Raw genomic sequence first — 21,614 nt, 5'->3', positions numbered from 1 at the left:
TTGACACACAAAAGTATCAAAGCAGCAAGAACGTGAAAATTTTAAAACATTGTGTTGAGTAGGAGAAAACCTAACCCAGAGGGTGAATTCAAGAGCCATGCTGGAAAATATTATAGCATATTCGTAGGGACTGTTAAGTGGATTCGTAGAAAGCAGAAGAAATGAGCAGCGTGTAAATCAAATTAAAAAAGAAAAGAAAGACAGGCACGCTATGGTCCATTGTTCTCTAAATTTTTGATAAGGATCTAAACACTGACCATGCTTTTGAGCAGTTAAAACTTTTAGCAGTACCACAAAGCCATAATGCTGAAGGAAAGTGTCCCTTCAGCAGTTTGTGATACAGCTAGAAGCAAAGCACAGTGAAAAGCAGTACAGTGGGCAAGCACGCATAAATCAGTGAGAATGAGTTTGTAATGCGTGGTTTTTGTACAAAAGTGTGAGAAGCTGTCGAGCAATGTAAGAGATAAAGCAACGATGTGCTCGTCAAATGCACATTGATTTGATTGAGCGCCAGGTTGGGACTGAGAAACAAGTGGGTCTAGAATATTTTCAGATTTTTTTTTTTTTAAAGTTAAGGTTACTTCAATGCAGCAGAGGAACAATCTCATAGAATACATTGATTGAATAGTGTAAGAACCCACTTTTTTTAGACAATTCAAATTGAGAATGGTGGGCAACACTGCGCTCTGCATTGGCAGTTAAGTATGGTGGCAAAAGTACATTGCCATGAGCATAGCACAGGGTCTAAAGCAGAGATGGCAGGCAGAGTGGAATTCAAATTGCAACACAAAAATGCTGGACACGTGAATGCAAGCATCAGGCATAACAATGGCAATTTTGAGTGACAAGTGACAACTTTTAGAGTGACACGCGCGGTATGTTGCGAGGTATTTAACAGCAACAAGTGAGCTTTACAGTACCTGTAATGAACTTGCAATGCCACATTTGCAGTTTTAGTTACAAGCTTGATTAAAGCAAAGCTTACAGGAGTGGCAGATGTTGTTGGCTGGCCAAGGGATGAGCCTCCAAACGCAGACACTGGGTGAAACAATGCAGAGTCAGCGACTGTAGTGACAGCCGCCCCACTTCCCGATGAGGTTGGAGTCTGCACAGCAGTTGAAGGGAGAGAGATTGGCGTTGGCTTGGCAACCGGAACTGCTACAGAGGAAATCACATCTGGTGATGCCTGAGAAAAGAAAAAGTATTTTGTGTCTGGGATGAGTCTCTATGTGTCAGGGTAACAGGATGTCACTCACAGCTCGTTTGGTGGACAACAAAGAGTGCCATTTTAAAGCAGCAGTGATCGTTGTGTGAGGCAACAATCACAATAATGCATCTGTGTCATGATGTGCGCAACAAATCTTCCTTCGTTGCTGATGCTGTTCATATACAGCAGATTCTCATTCATTTAAACCCCATGGGACCACAGCTGTGTATTTGAATTATGGCGAGTGCGAATTACAAAATCAATCCAATACAGTACAATCTACAGTACAGTACAATTCTTTTTTTTTTCTTAAAGTGCCAGAACACCTTCCAGGGCTGAAACACCTTATATGTTTATTGTTATGTTCTGGGTAGTACAAACACTTTTCTGGGTCATGGCAGATGATACGAACAGGTGAGATGTCATCTCCCACGCTTGCGACTCCTGCCAACACTACACCACAGGGTAACAGTACGCAAGTACATGAGCTGAGTCAGCTGAGATCACCGCATTTTAAACTTGCTGACACAGTTGGGATACTGACAGTGATAACAGAAACTAAATGTCCGGACCATGGTGGATGATACCAACAATAGTCAATAGTCAATTTTATTCATGTTGTAGGTACAGTTTTATAACGTGGGTGACCTAAGCCTCTAAGGCTTGTGGGTCACACCAGTCAGTCAACAGCAAAACTCAATGTTGTACAAACATAAAAAGAGAGAAAATCTAAAGATAGTCACATCACTTAGTGACCGAAATTATAAAGATGTCAACAGAAATCGCCTTATCTGTTTAAAGGCCTTACGTCTGGATGATGCTACCAAAAATTGGTTCGGTATGGCATTAAATGTATTGGGAATATAAAACCTCCTGTGACCTCTCCCATAATTGGTTCGAACACGGGGCTCTTGATATATAGGCAGTGAACTTCTTTGCGACCTTTTCCGAACAATTACTTTTTTATAATCCGTACTATAGAAATGCCTGGTTATTATAGTATACCGGAAGAGATTACGAAGCGAAAGAATAGTGAAATTGGCGTTTACACCGGACGTACCGTAAGCAATGTTTTGAGAGATGCCTTTAAGAATCTTGTCGATATTTGCTATCCACGTTCTAGGCGCACTTCCATACAGTGTAATGCCATACCTCAAAACACTTTCACGTAATGCCATGTACGCCATTTTCCTAATATACGGGGAAGAACAACTTCTCATTCTATACAAATACAATGACACAAGCCGAAGCTTTTTACACATGTAAAGGACATGTGTAGACCAGTTATGATATTGGTCAAAAAACATACCCAGGTACTTCATACTTGGCGAAAACTATAACGGTTTACAAACGCATTTGTTGCAACTCTCATCATGCATAAAAATTGGAAATACATCTCTCTTCTTGTGCGGGCTTCCAAAGCACACTAGATTGGTCTTGCTTTCGTTTACGAAAATTTTGTTGCCTTTATACCATTTCATAATCTTTGAATTGAATATCAAATAATAATTGAATATCACGTGCCGCCTCCTCAAACGTCTCACTTACGATTATAAGGGCCGTATCATCTGCGTATTGGAAGATCTTGCTATGCAAACCAATCCCACTAATATCATTCACATATATTAAAAAGCAAAAGTCCAAGTATTGAACCCTGCGGAACACCAGTGTTAACCCGAGTCAATGTACATTGAAAGCCACACACAGACACCAGCTGTTGCCTATTTGATAAATAATTTGAAAAAAATGAGAGAAAAGGTCCTCTAAAGCCTAGTTTTTCCAATTTGTATAACAGTATTGAATGATTAACTGTATCAAACGCCTTCGTCAAATCTAAACATAACGCAGTGGCAATCTTGCCATCATCAAGAGCAGCTGAAACTATATCATTAAAATCCTCTAGTGCGTTTATGGTGCTTATACCTTCCATAAAACCATACTGTGTCGGTGCAAACAAGCTGTGTGTCACAAGGAACTGCATTGCAATCCGTGCAACATATTTTTCTATAATCTTTGCAAGTACAGGCAGTATCGATATAGCCCTGTAATTGGTACAAACATTCTTTTTTCCCTTTTTATAGAGCGGTCTAACTATTGCAGTTTTTAATTCTTTTGGCATTATCCCGCTGCCCAGACAACCATTACAAATTGCAAGTATGACAGATTTCAAAATATCAATGTGACACAAAATGTCTCTGGGTCTGACACCATCGAAACCTGCTGACGTATAGCAATCTGTTTTTCTGACAATGTCATAGAGATCAATTTCGCTCATCTCTGGTAAATACGCAGATTCACAGCTATATTTACCAAAGTAGTCAAATCTCCCAGTATCACATGCAACTAAGTTGCTGCATGTGGCACCAAATGCAACGTTAAACTCTTCAGCAAGATTGGAATTAGCGGGCTTACCAAAGTTTGCTTCTATTGTCCTGTCTATACTTTGTGGTGGTGATCGCATTAAAAGTTGATTGATGAGGTTCCAACTCTCCTTCTTATTAGCCTTTGCTCTATCAAACCGCTCTAGAAAATATTTCCTTTTGGCCTGTCTAATCATAGTAGTTACCTTCCTTCTCATGATTTTATACTCTTCCTTAAAGTCCGTATTATTTTTATATTTTCTACATTTTTGCCATAGGGCATGTTTTTGTTTCAAATGCCATATGATTGTAGAATTGACCCATGGAGTATTCGCCTTCTTCCTTCTAACTGTAACGCGTTTTTTTGACTGTGTATATATTTCATTCATGCGACACACAAACGACTGGTATAGCATAACGTGGTCTCTACCATCAAGTAAGCTCTTCCAGTCAAAAGCTTTAATCAACTCATCCACCTTTTTATTATCAAGCGTGGTTCTGACGTCCTCTAGTGGGCTTCCACTTACATTTTCATTCAGTACCACTAGAGATACAAAATAGTGATCTGCGACTTTCTGTTGGATCACAGCTCCTTTATATTGGTAGCTACTCATTCTAGCGTTTATATGGTCAATACACGATTGCGTTAATCTACCAGATAAAAATTCCTCTCGAGTGAAGTCTTTAATGACTTGCTCCAAACCATATGTAGATAACATTGTGGAGTAATCCTCAACGCCGTGTTTATTTGGACATAGCAAATCTAGGTTGACATCTCCTACCATAATGACATTGTCATCGCTATTAAAATTACGGAGGTAATTACCCATTTCAACTAAAAACAGGGGAATGCTTGTGTTGGGGGGCCTATATACCTCTACAACGTATACCGTAATGGACTGTTTTGAACATCGAAAAACCATTACTTCAGCGCTGGTAAACATAGCCAGTCCACATGTACAAAGCACATAAGTCCTCCGCCCTTTCTGTTTGCTCTAGACATTGTCAACCTTTGAAACATAGGAATATTATATGCATCACATACATTTGTAGGGGTATTAGCTTCTGTTAAACATAGCACATCAATGTATCCCCTATAAGCATACGAGTAAGGTGTCCCAATGCTTAAAACCACGCCACAAGACACTAAGCCAGGTGTCAACTGTGAGGAAACGGGTATCTTCTGAAATGCCCATTGGGAATTTACTCATTCACAGTCAACTTATCCAGATCAGATTCACAATCTACTTTTAGGGCCCTATCATTTTCTTTCTTACGAACATATGTCACGGTGCCACACATACTTGTAGTTCAAAGCCTTTGCCTTGATTCTAGTCAAATTGAACAATTTCCTGTTGGCTTCAGTCATGTTTTCCTCAACATATATCCGCTCAGTATCCGTTTCTACTTCTCTCAGTCTGCGTTTCATTTTTAGCCATTCTTCAGCATCCTTTCTGTTAATAAACCTTACAATCACAGGCGCTGTGAACCCTACTCTTGAGGGCACTCGATGTATGGCTTCTATGCTATCGGCCGTCAGACGTTTAACATTAATCTTCTGAGCTATCTCGTTAAGCTTTTCCATGATATTTTCATTTTCAGTTTGTAACACCCCATGTAACTCAATGTTGTTACGTCTTGTGTACTGTTCCAGGCGATCTGTTCAGATCTTAATTTCTGAACACCCTCCACTGTGTTTTTCTCCTCAATATGCGATACTCTTGATTTTAAGCTTTTGATTTCTTTCTCCTGCTCATTTATCTTACAAAGTAGGACGTCGTACTTCTCAGACATCAGTTCAATTGACAATTCAATGTTGGAGACTGTCTCCTTCATGCTCAATAAACCCTCAACTTGTACTTTGATGGGCATTAAGCTGGAGAGCATCTGGGCAATAGACGCTAGTTGGTCCTGTACACATTGATCTCCGTCTTCCTTTGGCTTGTCATTACTTGTTGGACCTGATTTTGTCCGTCTTGTTACAGTCTTACACGTTAGACACTTCCACACATTCTTGATAGAGGCTTTCTGAAAGGCGGATTCCGAAACGCCGGAACAACCTCCCAGATGATACGTCTGTCCACATTCTGTACACTGTATGCTCAAATTATTATTCGGTAGTTGCTTATAACAAGCTAGGCAAATATTTTCGTTTCCACCAGTTGCCATTTTACATCTACAGTGTGTATCCAGGTCGAAGGCACATTACATAACAACATGAATTTAACACATAGCAGTGTAATGATGGTGTGAATTGACAGTGCGGTTTGATTACAGTGAGCAGTCAGTGGCGAAGATCGCTCCACCAGAGATAATTACAGTTGAGACATATCTCCTGTGCTAGCACCAGAATCACAGCACTCCATGCAACACACAGCATGCGCAACGCTACGCAAGCCCGATTAGTTGCAATCACAACAAACAGTGATCTTTCGCCTTGCTGATGCAGTATGTTTGAAGCAGCACACTGAGACTACTGGCACTGTCAATGACAACAGCAATCAAAGAATGGATAATACGAGCCATACGAACAGGCGAGATGCATGTCACGCGTTTGTGCAACAGACAAGGTGGTGCTTCACAGCCTCCAATTTGTCTCCAAGTAAGACACATGCTTCAAAAGTGTCTGCAGGGTGGTTTGGGGGGAAAGACAATGTCAGAAAATTCAGATTAACTCTTCTGATCGCGAGTAGAGAGAACAACAACTTTATTTGGATATCATGAATGGGGAGTTTCATCGCCAGGGGCAATACTCTACGTCTTTTGATATTGCAATACTGTACCCCACTGTTGGTGGTGATGTCGGGAACGAAATAATAAGCCCCTTCACAATAAGGATCCAAGTCCGATGGTTTCCATAATGGTCAAAAGAGCATTTAGGTAGGAGTGTTGGTAGGCTGGATGTGGTCAGGGACTAAGCAATTTTGATAGAAAGAGGGGACAAGAGTCCAACTGATTAAGAGACCCCGAGAGTGTAGTTTGGGAAGGTTGGTGCTGTGAGCAATGAAGAAGAATGTGCTCTAGATCCTCTAGAGACCGCAGAGATCCTCTAGAGACCGCGATACATAGCATCTGGGAGAACCAATTTGACTCAAGCGGTAACGCTACTGGGCTATAAAACTCACATCGAGTCGCATCCGTTTTCCTGTTTTCTTGATTGAGTGTTATTTCCCTTAATGTGCCTGGAAAAAAAGAGTGGACTCTCTCTTTCATTGTTTGTTTCAGCTGTAAAATGTAGTAACTCTGTAAGTAGAGGTGTTCTATGCATCGATGCATATAGAGCCACAATGATGAGCGCCAAGACAATTATGTACAGGGTTCACCAAGATAAACGTCGGGGTTTGTAATAAAGACATAACAAATAAGGACAGTTTCGGAAAGCCAAAGTAGATGCTAGAGGATGAGAAAATTTTATGTCAGTAATTCCGCTTTGTGTGTTTCTCTACGGATAAATCGTGAAAATTAAAAAAACGCCGCTGGCTAATCGGCTATACCTCTGCTTTAGCTCCTTCCCATCAGAAGGCGAAGCGGATGAGTGTGGCGTTACAGACGACATCAAACCAAGTGAACAAGTGGAACTGAATGCAGACTTGTACTCTGCAACGCCGCATTCACCCGTGTCGCCATCTGACGGAAAGAAGCTGAAACACAGGTCTAGCTGATTACGCTATGGCGGTTTTTAATTTTCACAATTTATCCGTAGAGAAACACACCAAGCCGAATTATTGACATAAAATTCTCTCGTCCTCTAACATCTACTTTGGCTTTCCGACACTGTTCTTATTTGTTTTATCTTCATTACAAACCCCGAAGTTTATCTTGGTGAACCCTGTACTTCATACCGATGTTCCGGCTGGAGTCACCAATGAATGTCACAACGGACAGCGTGATGAACGTATGCACTGAGCAGTTATGCTCTAAGTGAACCTCACTGAATTAACAGCATGAGTAGCACATGGTGACATGTCGCATAAAAGGACTACAAGTTTCTCTTGATCCACTAAGGAGAGATATAGACCTTCCAAAGTGGATCTCAGACATTTGCTCCCCCTCCCCCCACAAAAAAGAGGCTCCATTACTGAAAATTAATGAATGTCTCAACTTCCAAATTATAAGTGCATGCGAGGGTCTACGCTGTAAAATAGTTCCGCATTGGGCACATGTCACATTCGCCTCTTCTGCACTTGTCAGTGGTGGTAACACATATGCACATCTCCTATAGTTCGGCGTCGCCAGATATCTTTGCCCTCACCTCAGTTTTCGTAACAGATGTTTTTCCTCACCTCACCTCATTTTTTGGGGGACTTTGTTCCTCACCTCACCTCAACCTGCTTTCAAAATTATTTTCCTCACCTCGCCTCAACCTTCATTCTAAAGTATCTTCCTCACCTCACCTCAACCTTCTTTCTAAAATATATTAATCTTTGTTATAATTTTTTGCCTCGTCAAGCTCACCTTAAGCAGTTTCTGTAAAACGTTTTCACTTCACAATTGCTCTTTCAATTAGGAGTGGCGTTGCTCATAGCCACAGTTGCTTCATGGTGCTAACACGGAATCAAAAAGGTATTAGGAGTGGGTAGGTGTATACGTTGCAGTTGGCTTTTTACTGCATCGTTGGTTGATTCCTGACAACAAGTTGCAAGTACCCACAGCTAAGATTCATTGCCTTACTTGGTTCGTCCTTCTTGCAACAAGTATCCACTACATGTACGGTCAGTAAAAGTTGGACGTCGGGTACATGGGTAGAGAAGTTGCACAAACCGAGCAATTTTGAGTTGTTTTTCATACTGACAAGGCAGGAATGGCTTTTATCGAGTTTCTCTCAAGCGAGAATGATAATGGAGCTGCGGAAGTCGTTTGCGGGATGCTATGCAGCTATACTTCGAATTACTTGTATATTTTGCATTTTTGTCGGTTATGACTTTATATTATCGATCAATAATATTTAAATAGCAGGCGTATTCATTTGCAGCCGGAATTCGGGGACCTTTTCTTCATAACCCTTGTTTTGAAGCAATCAGGTAGACGTTCTGTACAGATTACTATTGACTTATGTGTTGACTTACTAATTAAATTACTTTATGTAGACGCAGACCTCTTGTGCATTTTCACCTAACTTCATTGCCGTACTAAACTAAAAGCTCAATATTTCAACTTGTTGCAATATGGAATATATGCCATTATTTGCGCTTATTGCACTTAAAGCGCGTGTTGTTACTTCCATTTCTTACATCAGCCTCTGATAAGGCCATTGGTTGTCATGTACTATCGTTCCAAATAATACGTGAAAGACATCTGCTTACAGACTGACTAGTTTGGCTTTGTTGAAATCTAAACACTCAAAGCACACGGAACTATGCTGACTTGTTCATGTGTCTCGCATCATGTATGTGACTCAACTGACTGGGCTAAATCTGAGCTAAATACATATAAAGCACACATAAGCTATATTCACTTGTACGTGTATCTGATCTGACACGTCTATCATGTATCTGACTCGACTGAAAGTCTGGAACTAACGTGCTTAAAGTGAACACATTTTAGTGTAGAGAGCGTATGCTACATTGGTAATAGAAAAAGCTGGCTCTCAGTGCCCTTTTAAGAGATCGCGCAATTGAAAATAGCTGCTCCACATTTCCTCAACCTCCCTCTCAAAAAATTTTCGTCACCTCACCTCACCTCAATCTCAATTTTGGAATTTTTTCCTCACTCACCTCACCTCAAAGTCCTTGTCAAAAAATTTTCACCTCACCTCAACCTCCTTCTAAAAAATTTTCCTCACCTCACCTCAACCTCCCTCTCAAAACATTTTCCTCACCTCACCTCAATTTCCCTTTTAGAAATTTTTCCTCACTTCACCTCACCTCAATGTGTGTGAGGATGCCCACCTCTGGTCGTCGCTGTAGTGTCCTTCTGAGGCATTGTTCACAGCAGTGACGTAGAGAGGAAAGTTTGCACAGCACGAGCACACACATTCTTCACGGTATGGGCTCGAACTTACCCACCTGGGGGCATTGCCTTCCGGAACAAACTAGGTAAGCCTCTCAAATTGTACGAGGCATGTAGCGCTTAGCGATCATTCTCTTCTTTCTTACGACGTCCCGTGGCCTTGAGCTCTGAAGAGTACAGTTGAGGTCATCATTTAGGTAATATTTGAGAGCACGTGCAACGTCCTCCTCGTTTGCTCGGTTTCTTGGTTCGTACGGTTCAGGGCAGGACCATACTCCCACCTTTAACTGAAGCTTCTTAGCTTTAAGAATTAAGTACTTGGTGGCTTCTGGGATTACCTTTACTACAGATGTGTCCCGTAGAATACGATGGTGGCAGGAGAGTAAGGAGGCGGCACTACTCTTGGAGGGTCTCTGCTTTTAGCAGTGCTACCCTAACATTTGCAGTTAACTGCCCAATGTCCTGGTCAGGTTGATTGGGCGACTCTCGAGCCTCCTCATCATATGCTATCTTGAATCAACGTCGAGTCTTTTACGAGAACTCTTCTTCTAAGTCATCGACATCGCTGTGCGAATGCCAAAATTTGGAATGCGAATAATTTTCGAATAATTTAAACTCACTGCGAATATTTTCCGAATATAGTTGAAATTCACTGTGAATCGAATACGAATAACTACGAATCCGAGTAGTACAGTGCAAGAGCTCTTCTTACAGCTGTTCTTTATTCATCAAATTGTACAGCTTGCAATAAATGTATTAAAGTAACATATCAAGTACACCTTTGTAAGCACTAGTGTTACGCTATGACCTGTAGTGGCTAGAGGTTGTCACGGACGAACGTTAGCTGCCTCACATGTTCAGGAAGCAACGAAGCTCGACGTGGTGTGGCCACATTTCCAGCTACTTAAAAGGCCCTTTCACTTGAGGCTGATGTGGCAGGGATGCCAAGGTACTTTCGTGCCAATTTTGCTACAGAAAGAAATCTGTGCTGACCAACTTCTTCCCACCCCTTGCATGGATCAGTGCTCCTGCTTATTGTCCCTTCAGCCATATATGAGCCACTTTTTGCACCGTCAATTGCCAACTGCAGAGAGTGAGCAAAGCACGCTCTTTCAGCCCACGGTAACCCACGAGCAGCCGCTCTGAAGTTTCTAGTATTGTCGGTCACAATAAAAATGGGGAACTCATTGAGCGGTATCTTCCAGCCATCTACGCTATTTGAGCTGCCGTGTGCCGTCCAGAAAAACTAACTGTATCCAGGTTGTATCTCTTAACTTTGAAGTCCTCGTCAACAAAGTGACACGTGAGGCTGATGTAAGAGTCGTTGCTGCATGACGTCTACATATCGGAAGTGAATGACATCGCCTCCAGCCCACGTTGCAAAGCAATTTCCAGTTCACTTTGTACCATACTTCTTGTGTCATGGCACAATCTGGCACAGGGGACCTCAAAAGCGTTGTCCTCGAAGGAGGGTTGTAGTCAGGCAATGCTTCGGCTAATAGCTCTTTTAAAGCCGCGGTCTTTGACGATGCTGTACGGTTGAATGTCTAAAGCAACCATTCACGCGATTTTCATGTCTAGAGCTTCTTTCCGTGCACGTGGCAGAACCCCTTTTCTCACGAAATGGTCAAGTTTCCTCTGTCCATTCTTCGATTCACTCAACTTTCGACGAGGGTGGTCGTGGTTCCAGTAGGGGTCTTGATGCGTGAAGAACACTCGTTGCATATTGCGGCAGTGACAGACTCTCGCCTAAAGTACTCCCACATGGCGCTTCTATTCGCTCTATAGTGTGCCTCATTGCCGTCGCCGACTTGTGCTGTGTCGACCTCCATCTTCCGCCTCGTTCCGGGTACACAGTATGCGCTGTCGGGTACAGCCGAAGAGAAGAGGAAACCAGGAAACTCCCTCGCACATGACTACTCACTGGCAGGCGCGCAAGTCCGACTTGGGTTGGATTGATTTTTGCATTGTTTTTTTTTTTTTCTTTTTTTGCATGCTGGTATTCGAAAAATATTTGAAAACTTTCGAGTAATGCATTTTATATGCGAATAACAACCGAACAGCACAAACTATACTCGGTTTATATTAGAAAATTCGAATATTCGCACAGCCCTGCTCGTCGACCTTTCCTTTGTCGTACGACGACGTGTACTTCACTTGCCCGGAAGGCTGAAGTGGTGATACGTTAAGGCAGGTGGATGCTATGCTCTCTTTAAAGACGGTGACATAATTCGTACTCTACTTGTAGGTTGGATCTTCCGAGCTCCTGGGCAGAGACTCCGCTTCATATGTGTCAGGCTGGGTGGCTTTGGCACACTGACAAGAAATGACATAGTCATTGCACAAAAGTCTGTTTCCTTAACAGTTACCGTCCGAAATCCAGGAAATATGTTCTGCACATTATGGAGCACTAGGGCATGTACTAGTTAGAAATTCTTTTCGAAATAGATCTTCTTTTTGTGTATGCATCAATAGTCGGCACACACTACACGACGGTTGCTGTATGTTGGCGTAGCCGTCCAGTTCCAGTCTTTCGGTTAGAACGCATCAACGGACATCACTGCCCAATCCACTGGTCGACAAGACTGACGTGGCTTTGAAATGTGAAACCAGCCCCACACAACCAACACAACTCTCGCAAAATCTGTGTCAAAATGCGTGTTACTGCGTGTTACTGCGTGTTACTGCGCACAGAGGAATCCTTGCCAGTCCATTGGTCGAAAGCATGTTCCAATCGGTTGCCAGAATTTGAAAACGGGACGATGGCACTTCGCGCTTCCTCGCCTGCGTGCTGCGTACTCTCTCAGTAGTTTGATTTGAATTTTTATTGTGAGAATGAGGGGGGTGTCCTCTCTTGGGTGCGTTCACTGTCTTATTCATATGTTATGATTGTGTTTCTCGATGCAAGCATCAGTCTGCGAACAGCCAATTGTATTTTAAACTGTAATGTTGTTGTGAATTCTGACTCAAACACATTTGAGCGCTGTTAGATTTGCATTGCAGTGACAAGAAAACAGGATTCATGAAGCAGTGTGATATTTTGTTTGGCGTATAGCAGGCAAGGAAAGGACGTGCTCATCATGTGATTGTAGGCAAGTATGTGAAAGTGAATGTTGTTTGTTGTTGGGAAAAGGCTGTGTTTTGCAAGGGTCAACGGTTCAACTCTTGATGCTAGGAAGCGCTACGCAATAGATACTGTACGCTCAGTGCATGTATGTGTGCCAGTCTGCCAAGTGATTGTGTTAGTATATGATGACTCAAATAAATTTGTTTGTCGAAACTTATTTTATACTTGTTTTCGAATCACGGAATAACTGTACAGTGAGCATGAAAGCTAGTAGACCTAGAAGTCAGTAGCAGCCAGGACCAGCCAAGCTAAGTTTTTACTACTATAGTTTACAAAACATGTTTTACTGCTCCCAAATCCAAAGGACAGGCCTCAAGGGCGTGTGAACTTTGCCAATTTGCAGACAGACGGTTTTGGCTGCATTCACTTCAGGTCGGTCTGACAGAGATCAGTTTTCTCATGTATTTGAGACCCTTTTCGGCACTTACGTAGCTCTTTTGCAACTAGACACACCAAATGATGATGATGATTGGGATTTTTTTGGCGCAGCAACAACGAAGGTCATAATGACACACCAAATGGATATTACAGAGTGGACTTAGCAGTGTATAGTGTCTGGGCTCGCCGTGATACACTATTTTGTGACTTGCTTTGATTAAAGGGGCACTAAGATGTAAAAACAACTTGCTCTCGAATGAAAGTCTGTGTTTCAATTAGTGTAATGCAAGCAAACTTAGTTCACAGAGTGCTACCATTTAGAAGAAAAACTCAATGAAAACAGAGCCATTTTTGGTGGCAGCAAATGGTATCCCCAGGAGGTAAAGATTGGAGACATCCAATGAGACAGCAGGAGATTAGCGGGCATACCTATTGTGAGCATGTGGATTTGAAATAGGTCCAATTGTAGTGTTCCGTATATGAGCGGCATGATGCGCATTGCTGCATTTTTCAATACAGATTCACTGAATTCACTGCTTCACTGAACACAACAGTATGGCACGCAGCATGAGCTAAAAACACTGATGCATGCGAGCTGAAATGACGTTCACTGCTTAGCGCTGAAGCAGGAAAGAGTCCAGTGTAATTTCAATTGCAGCTCCGTAACGGAAGTTTTGAATTATGATAACAAGTAGGAAATTAACGTAGCATGTAACGTAATTTGAAGTCAACTTGTGTTTGCATTTTAGTGCCCCTATGAAGCGCGTAGCGGAGCGTACGTGTCGGAAAGATTGCCTCAGGGAAAAAGTCGCTCCTCTTCCCAGACTCAAAACAGTAAAATGTAGGAGTGTGCGAATATTCGAATTCTCGAATTCGAATCGAATATCAAACGCTCGAATTATTCGATTCGCGAATCGAATATCCAATATTCGATTTTTCGAATATTCGACTATTCCACGAATATGAACCACACAACCCGAAAGTGGGCTTCACCTGATGCTTCCGTGCATGCAGTGAAGCCTGCTTTACAAAATTGCCCTTGCTGCAGGACCAACACAGGCAGGACGGTATTTAGTTTAAGATAACGTGATCCAAAGTTACTTTTGTAGACATTGTCTGTGGAAGGGGTGGCACCCCTCCCACATGCAGTTTAGCGGTGCCGACGAGGAACTTTGATTTGATGCCTGTGAGGTTGCCTTTAAAAAGTTACAACTCTTGAATAATGACTACAGCCCACAAACAAGAAGGGTGTCTTAAAGCTGTCTTTTACATCTAAAATTTTGAGTAGTGCAACTTCCTAGGGCGAGTGCAAGGAAGCTAAAAGGTGTTCATGACAAAGCTGAGGCAGGATGCAAATTTGTTTGTTTCACAAATGGCCTGTGGTTGTCTGAAACAATTACAGCCTCATCCGTATAATATGCTACTGCCTGGTATAAAATTTTGAAATGAAGGTAACCACTCCAGTACTCCAGTTAAGTGTAGGCTCACCTGAAAAGCAGGAAGCACCGTCACGTAAAATTAAAGAGTATGGGCTTTACACAGAAGAACTGCATGTCTCTCTTGTGACAGTTAATGCCAGAAAAATTACACTAAAGCCATAGGCTACAAAATGGAACCTTTTAGTGCGAAAGTCACATACTGTAAATTTTGCACGAATGTTCGATATTCGATTCGGTATTCAGAATTTTTTCCCCCATTCGATTCGATATTCGATTCGACTTAAAATATTCAGATTCGCACACCCCTAGTAAAATGTCTTTCCACCATTACAAAGAAGAGGGGTACAGCTACTCATGTGCCTAAAAATATCAAAATCGAAGATGGCAGTTTTTAGATATCTGCGGCCAAAATTTGCATAATATCGCATATCTTGCACATTTGAACGCATCTAAATTACGTAAGACTCAGTTCGATATACATAAAAAACATATCACATGAAAGGGCGTTTCACGATCTATCGATGATACAAATTTCGCTTCACTGAGACAAGCACTTACGGTGGTATGGCACCACCAATTGTGTTTTTTTTTATGCACATGCAGAGTTTACGATTTTTCAGGAAATTACGTACACGTCACACTGCGGCGACAACAACGTTGCACAGACAATAGTACCCTGTCTCTGACACAAAAAAGAATTTACCCTGTACGAGGGAAATCAAGCGCTCGATGGAAGCGCTCAAAATTCGGTGTCACAAGAAGCACGCATAAGAGTCTTCGATCTTCCTCCTCTCCATCTCGGAAATTAATGCCTGCACGATCTTAGTGTTTTACATCACCCGAGGTCCCATTCAACATATACTTTTTTTGTCCCAATGAAAAGACCACACTCCTGTGCCTCGTTCGATTTAAAATTATACTGCCCAGCAGCAGTGCAGTGCAGCCTTATTGAACATAGTGGTTCTTTGGCTTCATTTTTAATGTTCCACACGATGTTGTTACAATGGACAGCTGCTGCAGACTTTCTAAGGTAGGAATGACAAAACACGTTTCTTCTATAAATGGCAGCGAGGGGACAACTTCCTTCACCCGTGGCCTTGTATGTCCCACGCTACCGAATGGATCACCAGACGATGGGACAGATAACAGGCGGCACACACCAACCCGAACGAAACTGGTATCCCGAACGGGTAACCCAAGTTTTTAGATCGGTTCGGTTCCGGTTCAGCTCCAAGATGGCACTAGTAATTACGTTTCAGTTCCAGATAAAAATAATGGTTAATTCCGATTTTCGGTTTCAGTTTGGTTCGACACTCTGCAGGATACCATCTGGGTTGTCTATGTGAGGTAGAGTTCCTTGCTACGCATCAGGAACAGCTGCGGGTTGTGTTGGAACTAGAACCTGATGTATAGGAACTGAAAACGTGTTCTATTTGACAATTTTTATTATTCACATTGAGAGTAAAGTATCTTGAGAAGGTGCCGTAGTCACGCGACAACGGATCTGCTTCAAGCCTGATGCTACAAATTTCAATGGAGTTCACATGTTTTGCTGCATATTTACGAGCATATTCCAGAGGCTTCAGCAATATGAATTTTTATTTTGCTAATAATGATGCACGTGCGTTTCGGCTGCATCTGTCATTATTTCATTTAGCTTGCTTGGTGACACGAGGAAAAAAAAAAGGATGGAAGAAGCCAAAAAACAGGGACTTGCGTATTGAGTTTGTTTGTAAGCCAAGTAAAGTAAAGTAAAGTGTGTCCACGATTGTACCTTCACTTATCCAACGTTTCTTTGTTTTTGTTCTTACGGTATTCCTACCATTCATCGCTCTATTATCTAGGTATGTCGTGTCTTTTACATATGGGTGCAGCTGGCACAGACTATATGTAGGGCCTGACTTTTTAGGGTTAAACCCGTATCCGCCCGATATTTACCCCCCGAACGAAATCTGTAAAATTCGGGTTTAACCCGAATCTACCCGAAAACATCCGGGTCGCGTGGCACACTCATAAGCGTGCATTAAAATAAAGTTTGATAACATTGCTAAACATTAGTTCCATGTTAAGACAAATTTTTATTAAACAAAAAAAATCACCCGAATACACCCGAATTCCTGACGACAGAATATGCCGTAACGGGATTTAACCCGAATACACCCGAATTTTCAAATAAAAAATATCACCCGATATTTACCCCCCGAATTTGGCCAAAAATAAAACCCGAAAAAGTCAGGCCCTAACTATATGTTGCCGTGGCGGTGATAATGCTACTTCCTCCCTACTTGTAACACTACGGAGTTATGCAAGCAGGCTGACCACTGATTACTGCCTTCCAATTGATTCCACTTTTGACAAAAATCAATGAAAAAGGATCAATATAAAGCGACTTACAGGCTCTCTGCTAGCTGCAAGGGCTGCTGTGAAGCTAAATGCAGCAGCTGCAGCAGCAGCACTCGATGCAACAGCGCTGCTCTGGACTGGTGACTGTGGAGATTTTCCAAAATTTGACACAGTAGATGTCACTTGGCTTGGATCACTTTGTGTTGTAGCCGGTGGCGTGTTCCCAAAAATGCTCGTTTTCTTACTTGTGCCAGATTGGCCCTGACAAAGGAATGGCCACAGCTATACTTCTGTATATATACTACATTTGAATTCTCATTCTGTATGCAATGTAGTATTAACAGTGGAAACTAACACCTCTTTCACCGCAAACATAGCATATACAGCAGTATTGCAAAAGCCACACAGTGGTTAGTTACAAAAATCACTGAACATGAACAAATACGTATACAGATAAAAGTTGAGCGTTCCAGAAGCCATATAATTTTCAGTAAGAGGATTTGTGTATTTCTCATGCCTGCTCTTCATGAAAAAAGCCAATAAAGGCACTGAGAGACATTCTATGTTGCTTTTTGATATGCGTATGGGAGAGATATTAGTGTACAGCTGTAGAATTTGTGCAAAGACAATGTTCACACCTTCACCTTTACAGTACTTTTACTTTGGAGAAGGCAACAGTTTTTAATATTAGAACAAATTCATAACCAGAAAAGTAAAGGAGCATTGTCCACTTACAAAGTTTAGCTTGAAGAGGGCTGAAGTAGTGGAAGTTGTAGCAATAGGAAAGGAAAAAACCGAAGATGTGACAGCAGTAGCCATTGCTGTGGTTGCTGCTTTTGTGGAAGTCAGAGCTGCTGGAAGCACAGTTCCTGAAGGAGGTGTTACTGGAATGACCAAAAGAGGAGGAATCAGGGATATGGTCCCTAGACAACTGATATACCAAGAGGAGCCCTCTTATAGTAACCCTTGAGCACCTAATGAAGAATACCATAGTGCTGCTGCATGGAACACAAAATTGAGCATATAGCTTTCAAACATACGCCATAACATAGCACAATGCATGAACGTGGTACAAACCGACTCGAAGAACATATTTCATTCCAAAATCATATTTTAGAGTATCCCAGGAAGCTGCTGTTTTTATTTATGGCTTGAGTGATCTCGATTACGCCTTGGTTCTTGTTCTTCAGGAGTGGAAAGTGTGGACAAAGGGATGCCAAAGTCTTTTACAATGGTTGTCCTTGTCTTGGCACCCTTTTCCGTTCCAGTGTGAAGGTCTTACACTGCCTGCGATGCACCATGGCGATGTTGGGGCTACTTCAATTCACAGACGTTAGGGCAAGGAATGACGAAATGAAACTGCCTTTAACTGGTGCTTTAGTTGATAGCCCCCTCCCCATTGTACTGGGGTCACTGGACCACGTGCTCGCACCTCCTCTCCTCCTCATGACTCAAGTTGCAGAGAGTTTACAAGCAACTGAGAGGGTCTTTCCTTGAAAGTGGAATGCAGCTTCTCTGGGCTTTATTTTCGCCTTTGCTGCAAAAGGAAAGAATCAACGAACCAGTCCAGAGGGTTTCCAGTAGGGAAATTTTAAGTTATCCATTTGTCCCCCAAAGTCCTTCGAGATAAGAGGAGGCAAATATGTGGCAACTACAGGAGAATATTCTCAGATAAAATCCAGGATTTCGAGATATATGACTTATTGGGGTTTTACCGTAATTTCACGCATATAAGCTGCACTGCAGATAAGTCGCAGGGGCCGTTTTTAGGAATCTTTCGAAAATTTTGGGCAGATAAGCCGCCCTCGCAGATAAACCGCGAGCAATACGACGCAGCTGATTTGTGCGACAAAAGAGACCATAGAGAAGGCCATACTCACTGTGGTCGATACTCTGGGGTCGGCATGGTGTACAATGAAGGAGGTCAGTTCTAGTATTCTACCAAGATTGGATTGTGCACCTGCTGCGTATTTGTCATGGATCAACGGGTTAGTCGCCTTCCAGAAGACATGAATCACTGTCACCACTTTCACCAGGAAGGTCAGTCTACTCGAATGTGGATGCGCCCCTGTTACGCATTGTTGTTCCAGAGGCACTGTCGGTCCCTTCTTTAAAACCGACGCATGGAGAAAATACCAGGGAAAAATAGTCATCAGATAAACCGCACCAGTGGACAAGCCATAGAGCGCCCGTGAGAAAAAAAAATGCGCATAAGCCTACGTGTTCAATTATGGTACTGTAGTTCGGGTTTAACCAAATAGAACCCGTAAACCGAGCTTGGAAACATGCAAATCAAGGTCTTCCACACACACGCAAGCTACGGCAATTGGGGCGACCGCTCCCGACTGCCAACACTGTGTCAGTGCTTCAACAACGTACGAGGCGCGTCAACACGAGCGCGAGAAGATGACGAACAGTGCAACCTACATTTGCGTTACGGTGTTTTATTAGAGCAGACTCAGCCTCGAGCACATCCTCAGCACTTATCGATGGGTGATGCTTTCCTGAACATGCAATTTATTCCTTTTGTAAACAGGGCTCAGTGCAAGCCTTAGTAGAGACACAGTGAACTATCTGCCTGCCTCTTATAAATATGATTTCAATTAATTTCAACACAAAAAAGTGTATTTTGTTCCACCCGAAAATACATCAGTATATCACCTGATTTTACCGTTTGGCAGATAATGATTTTCAACCCGACATTTATCCACCCAGATTTTCACAAAAAATGAAACCTGGAAACTGAGGGCCCAATGTATACTAGAAGTGTGTGTCACGTTATGTTATCACTACAGGTAATTGTTTTCAGGTTTCCTCTAGATCTGAAGTAACATGCAAAGCAAACGCTACCTAGAACAGGACTTCAAAGTACATGCTTGAAATAACGCACGTCGCCACAAACGATTAGTTGTGCTTCAAGGCACAAAAATATACTCCACTCTTTAGCCCTTGATATGTTGTTAATCGTACGATACTAGTGCACAGCCTCGAGACATTTCATAATGCACCACAAAATCTTCAGCTCCCCATAAATAGGTTTTGCATTTTTACCGTATTGGATTGGATTGCGTTTGCTCCCAATAGCTTGTATATTTGCAAAGCTCTACATGGCACACTTTATCAACGTGCAGTAGTACTGAGCATCAACCGTGACCCATTATTCCAACAGGTCCTCATGGATGACAGCATGCCTCATACCCCAAAAGACAGTCCTCATGGCATTCCCAGCAGATGGCTGAATCTTTCTTTTCTTTGGTGGCAGGGAAGCCTTATGTCACCATTTCATGCACTTCTTTTTGTCTCTGGGACTCTGTTTCTGATGTCAAGGAGTTTGTTCCCCTCTGTAATATTCACAAAATTTCAGCTTGTCCGACTTATTCCTTCAGAAGATTTTTTGCTATTTGCACATCTACGGAGACATTGCTCACCGTCACGATAACTGCCACTGCAGCACATGCACTGCTGCATTTGCCATGGACTTGAGAAGGATTGCACTTTGTCCTCCAAAAGTTTTATTAAATTACATTTACCCAGTGATTTTTCTCGAGCAAAAGTCTCAGTTAACCATGAACGAGCCTCGTAAATAAGTTGCCTCTCAGATAGATCACCCCCACCCCTCACACAATTAAACGCATACTAGATTCCTCATAATCTCTTGTTTCAAGCCCCTTCCATTTAGCAGCTGTGGCATGTCTGAATGTGCACAATAAGAAAAGGGAGCTTATCAGCAGTCTCTCAATACTCTCTTTGGTCGGGAAACCCCGGCGGAATACAATGGAGCGATTTGTTTAGGGTCTGGAGGTGTTGCACGGGGGCGTCATCCTCCGTTAGCAGATGGCGGAACCATAGGGCTACAAGTGTTCTTTCGGCAACTGGAATGTGAATCTGACAACATCGGCAGTTCCTTTGCCTCTTTGTTGACTGGTTGCGTCGGAGGGAAACAGATGTTTTGTTTTCCATAGAACCGCATTGAAAGAGAACGGTGGAAACCGGCATTCCCATCTGTGGTGACCGAAAGCTTCAAGTTTGATTCTCCGAACATGAGGGTGCGCGTTCTGCATTTCGACGGCATGTACATAATTTGCTGCTATATGTACAAAGGCAATAAGTCAGCTGTGCTGAAACATGAGAAGGAAGACTCCAGGGACCAAGTGTCAGGGTTGCCATTGGTTGTGCTGACACAATGCCAGTATGCAGCTGGGGATCTAAAAACTTCATTACTGCCACCAAATGGGCATTGCTGGTACTGTTCAGTTGCCCTCCGCTGCCAGAGCTTTAGGGAGAACTTTTATGTTGCTTTGAGCAGTGCAACGAAGCCATGAGGGTGCCTACAACACAGACACATCAGTCGAAATATACGATGTAGAGTGCTTACATGTTCTAAATAATAGGCTTTTTTATATTGGCAACTGAAGGGAACTTTTCAACTTGACTGAAAAAAAAAAAAAAAAAAATCATCGGAAGTCTGCTGTACTGTGAGATATAAATCATGCACTTGTGCTATACCAGATGTTGGAATGCTGCTCTCCTTTATATGATGCTGTGTAGGTGCATCTGACACACTTGCAGGCTTCTGAACTGGTTGAGGAGATCCAGAAGGAGTTACATCTTCGTAACCATCAGCTTTTGTGGCTGAAATGTGTTGCAAAGATCTATCAAGGAAAGCTCAACAGCTGTGCATGCATGCAAAGTATACAGGGAGGTTCAGAGAGTTAAACCTCGATGTAACAAACTTCGGTTTAACGAAATTCGCGATTTTGAGAATTGTTATGGTTTCGGTAAATTTGCCTCCAATTTCCTCCCCTCGCAAT

At 42.4% G+C, this 21,614-nt stretch overlaps 1 protein-coding gene across 2 annotated transcripts in view; it reads right to left on the bottom strand.

Moving 5' to 3' along the window:
• The window catches only part of LOC135374488 (nuclear pore complex protein Nup214-like), a 197,480-nt gene that overhangs the window by 42,415 nt on the left and 133,451 nt on the right, over window positions 1-21,614 (bottom strand). Inside the window, exons 25-28 of one of the 2 annotated variants that reach the window (XM_064607449.1) lie at window positions 21,310-21,435; window positions 17,539-17,687; window positions 16,855-17,064; window positions 986-1,186 (exon numbers count right to left, since the gene is read on the bottom strand). In XM_064607449.1, the coding sequence (XP_064463519.1) occupies window positions 986-1,186; window positions 16,855-17,064; window positions 17,539-17,687; window positions 21,310-21,435 (686 nt within the window). The remainder of the gene's footprint in view (window positions 1-985; window positions 1,187-16,854; window positions 17,065-17,538; window positions 17,688-21,309; window positions 21,436-21,614) is intronic. The other variant, XM_064607450.1, reaches the window with a different exon arrangement.

Source organism: Ornithodoros turicata, unplaced genomic scaffold (assembly GCF_037126465.1).
Source record: "Ornithodoros turicata isolate Travis unplaced genomic scaffold, ASM3712646v1 Chromosome67, whole genome shotgun sequence".
Classification (NCBI taxonomy): Eukaryota; Metazoa; Arthropoda; class Arachnida; order Ixodida; family Argasidae; genus Ornithodoros; species Ornithodoros turicata.
This window is presented reverse-complemented; position numbering and strand designations above follow the sequence as displayed.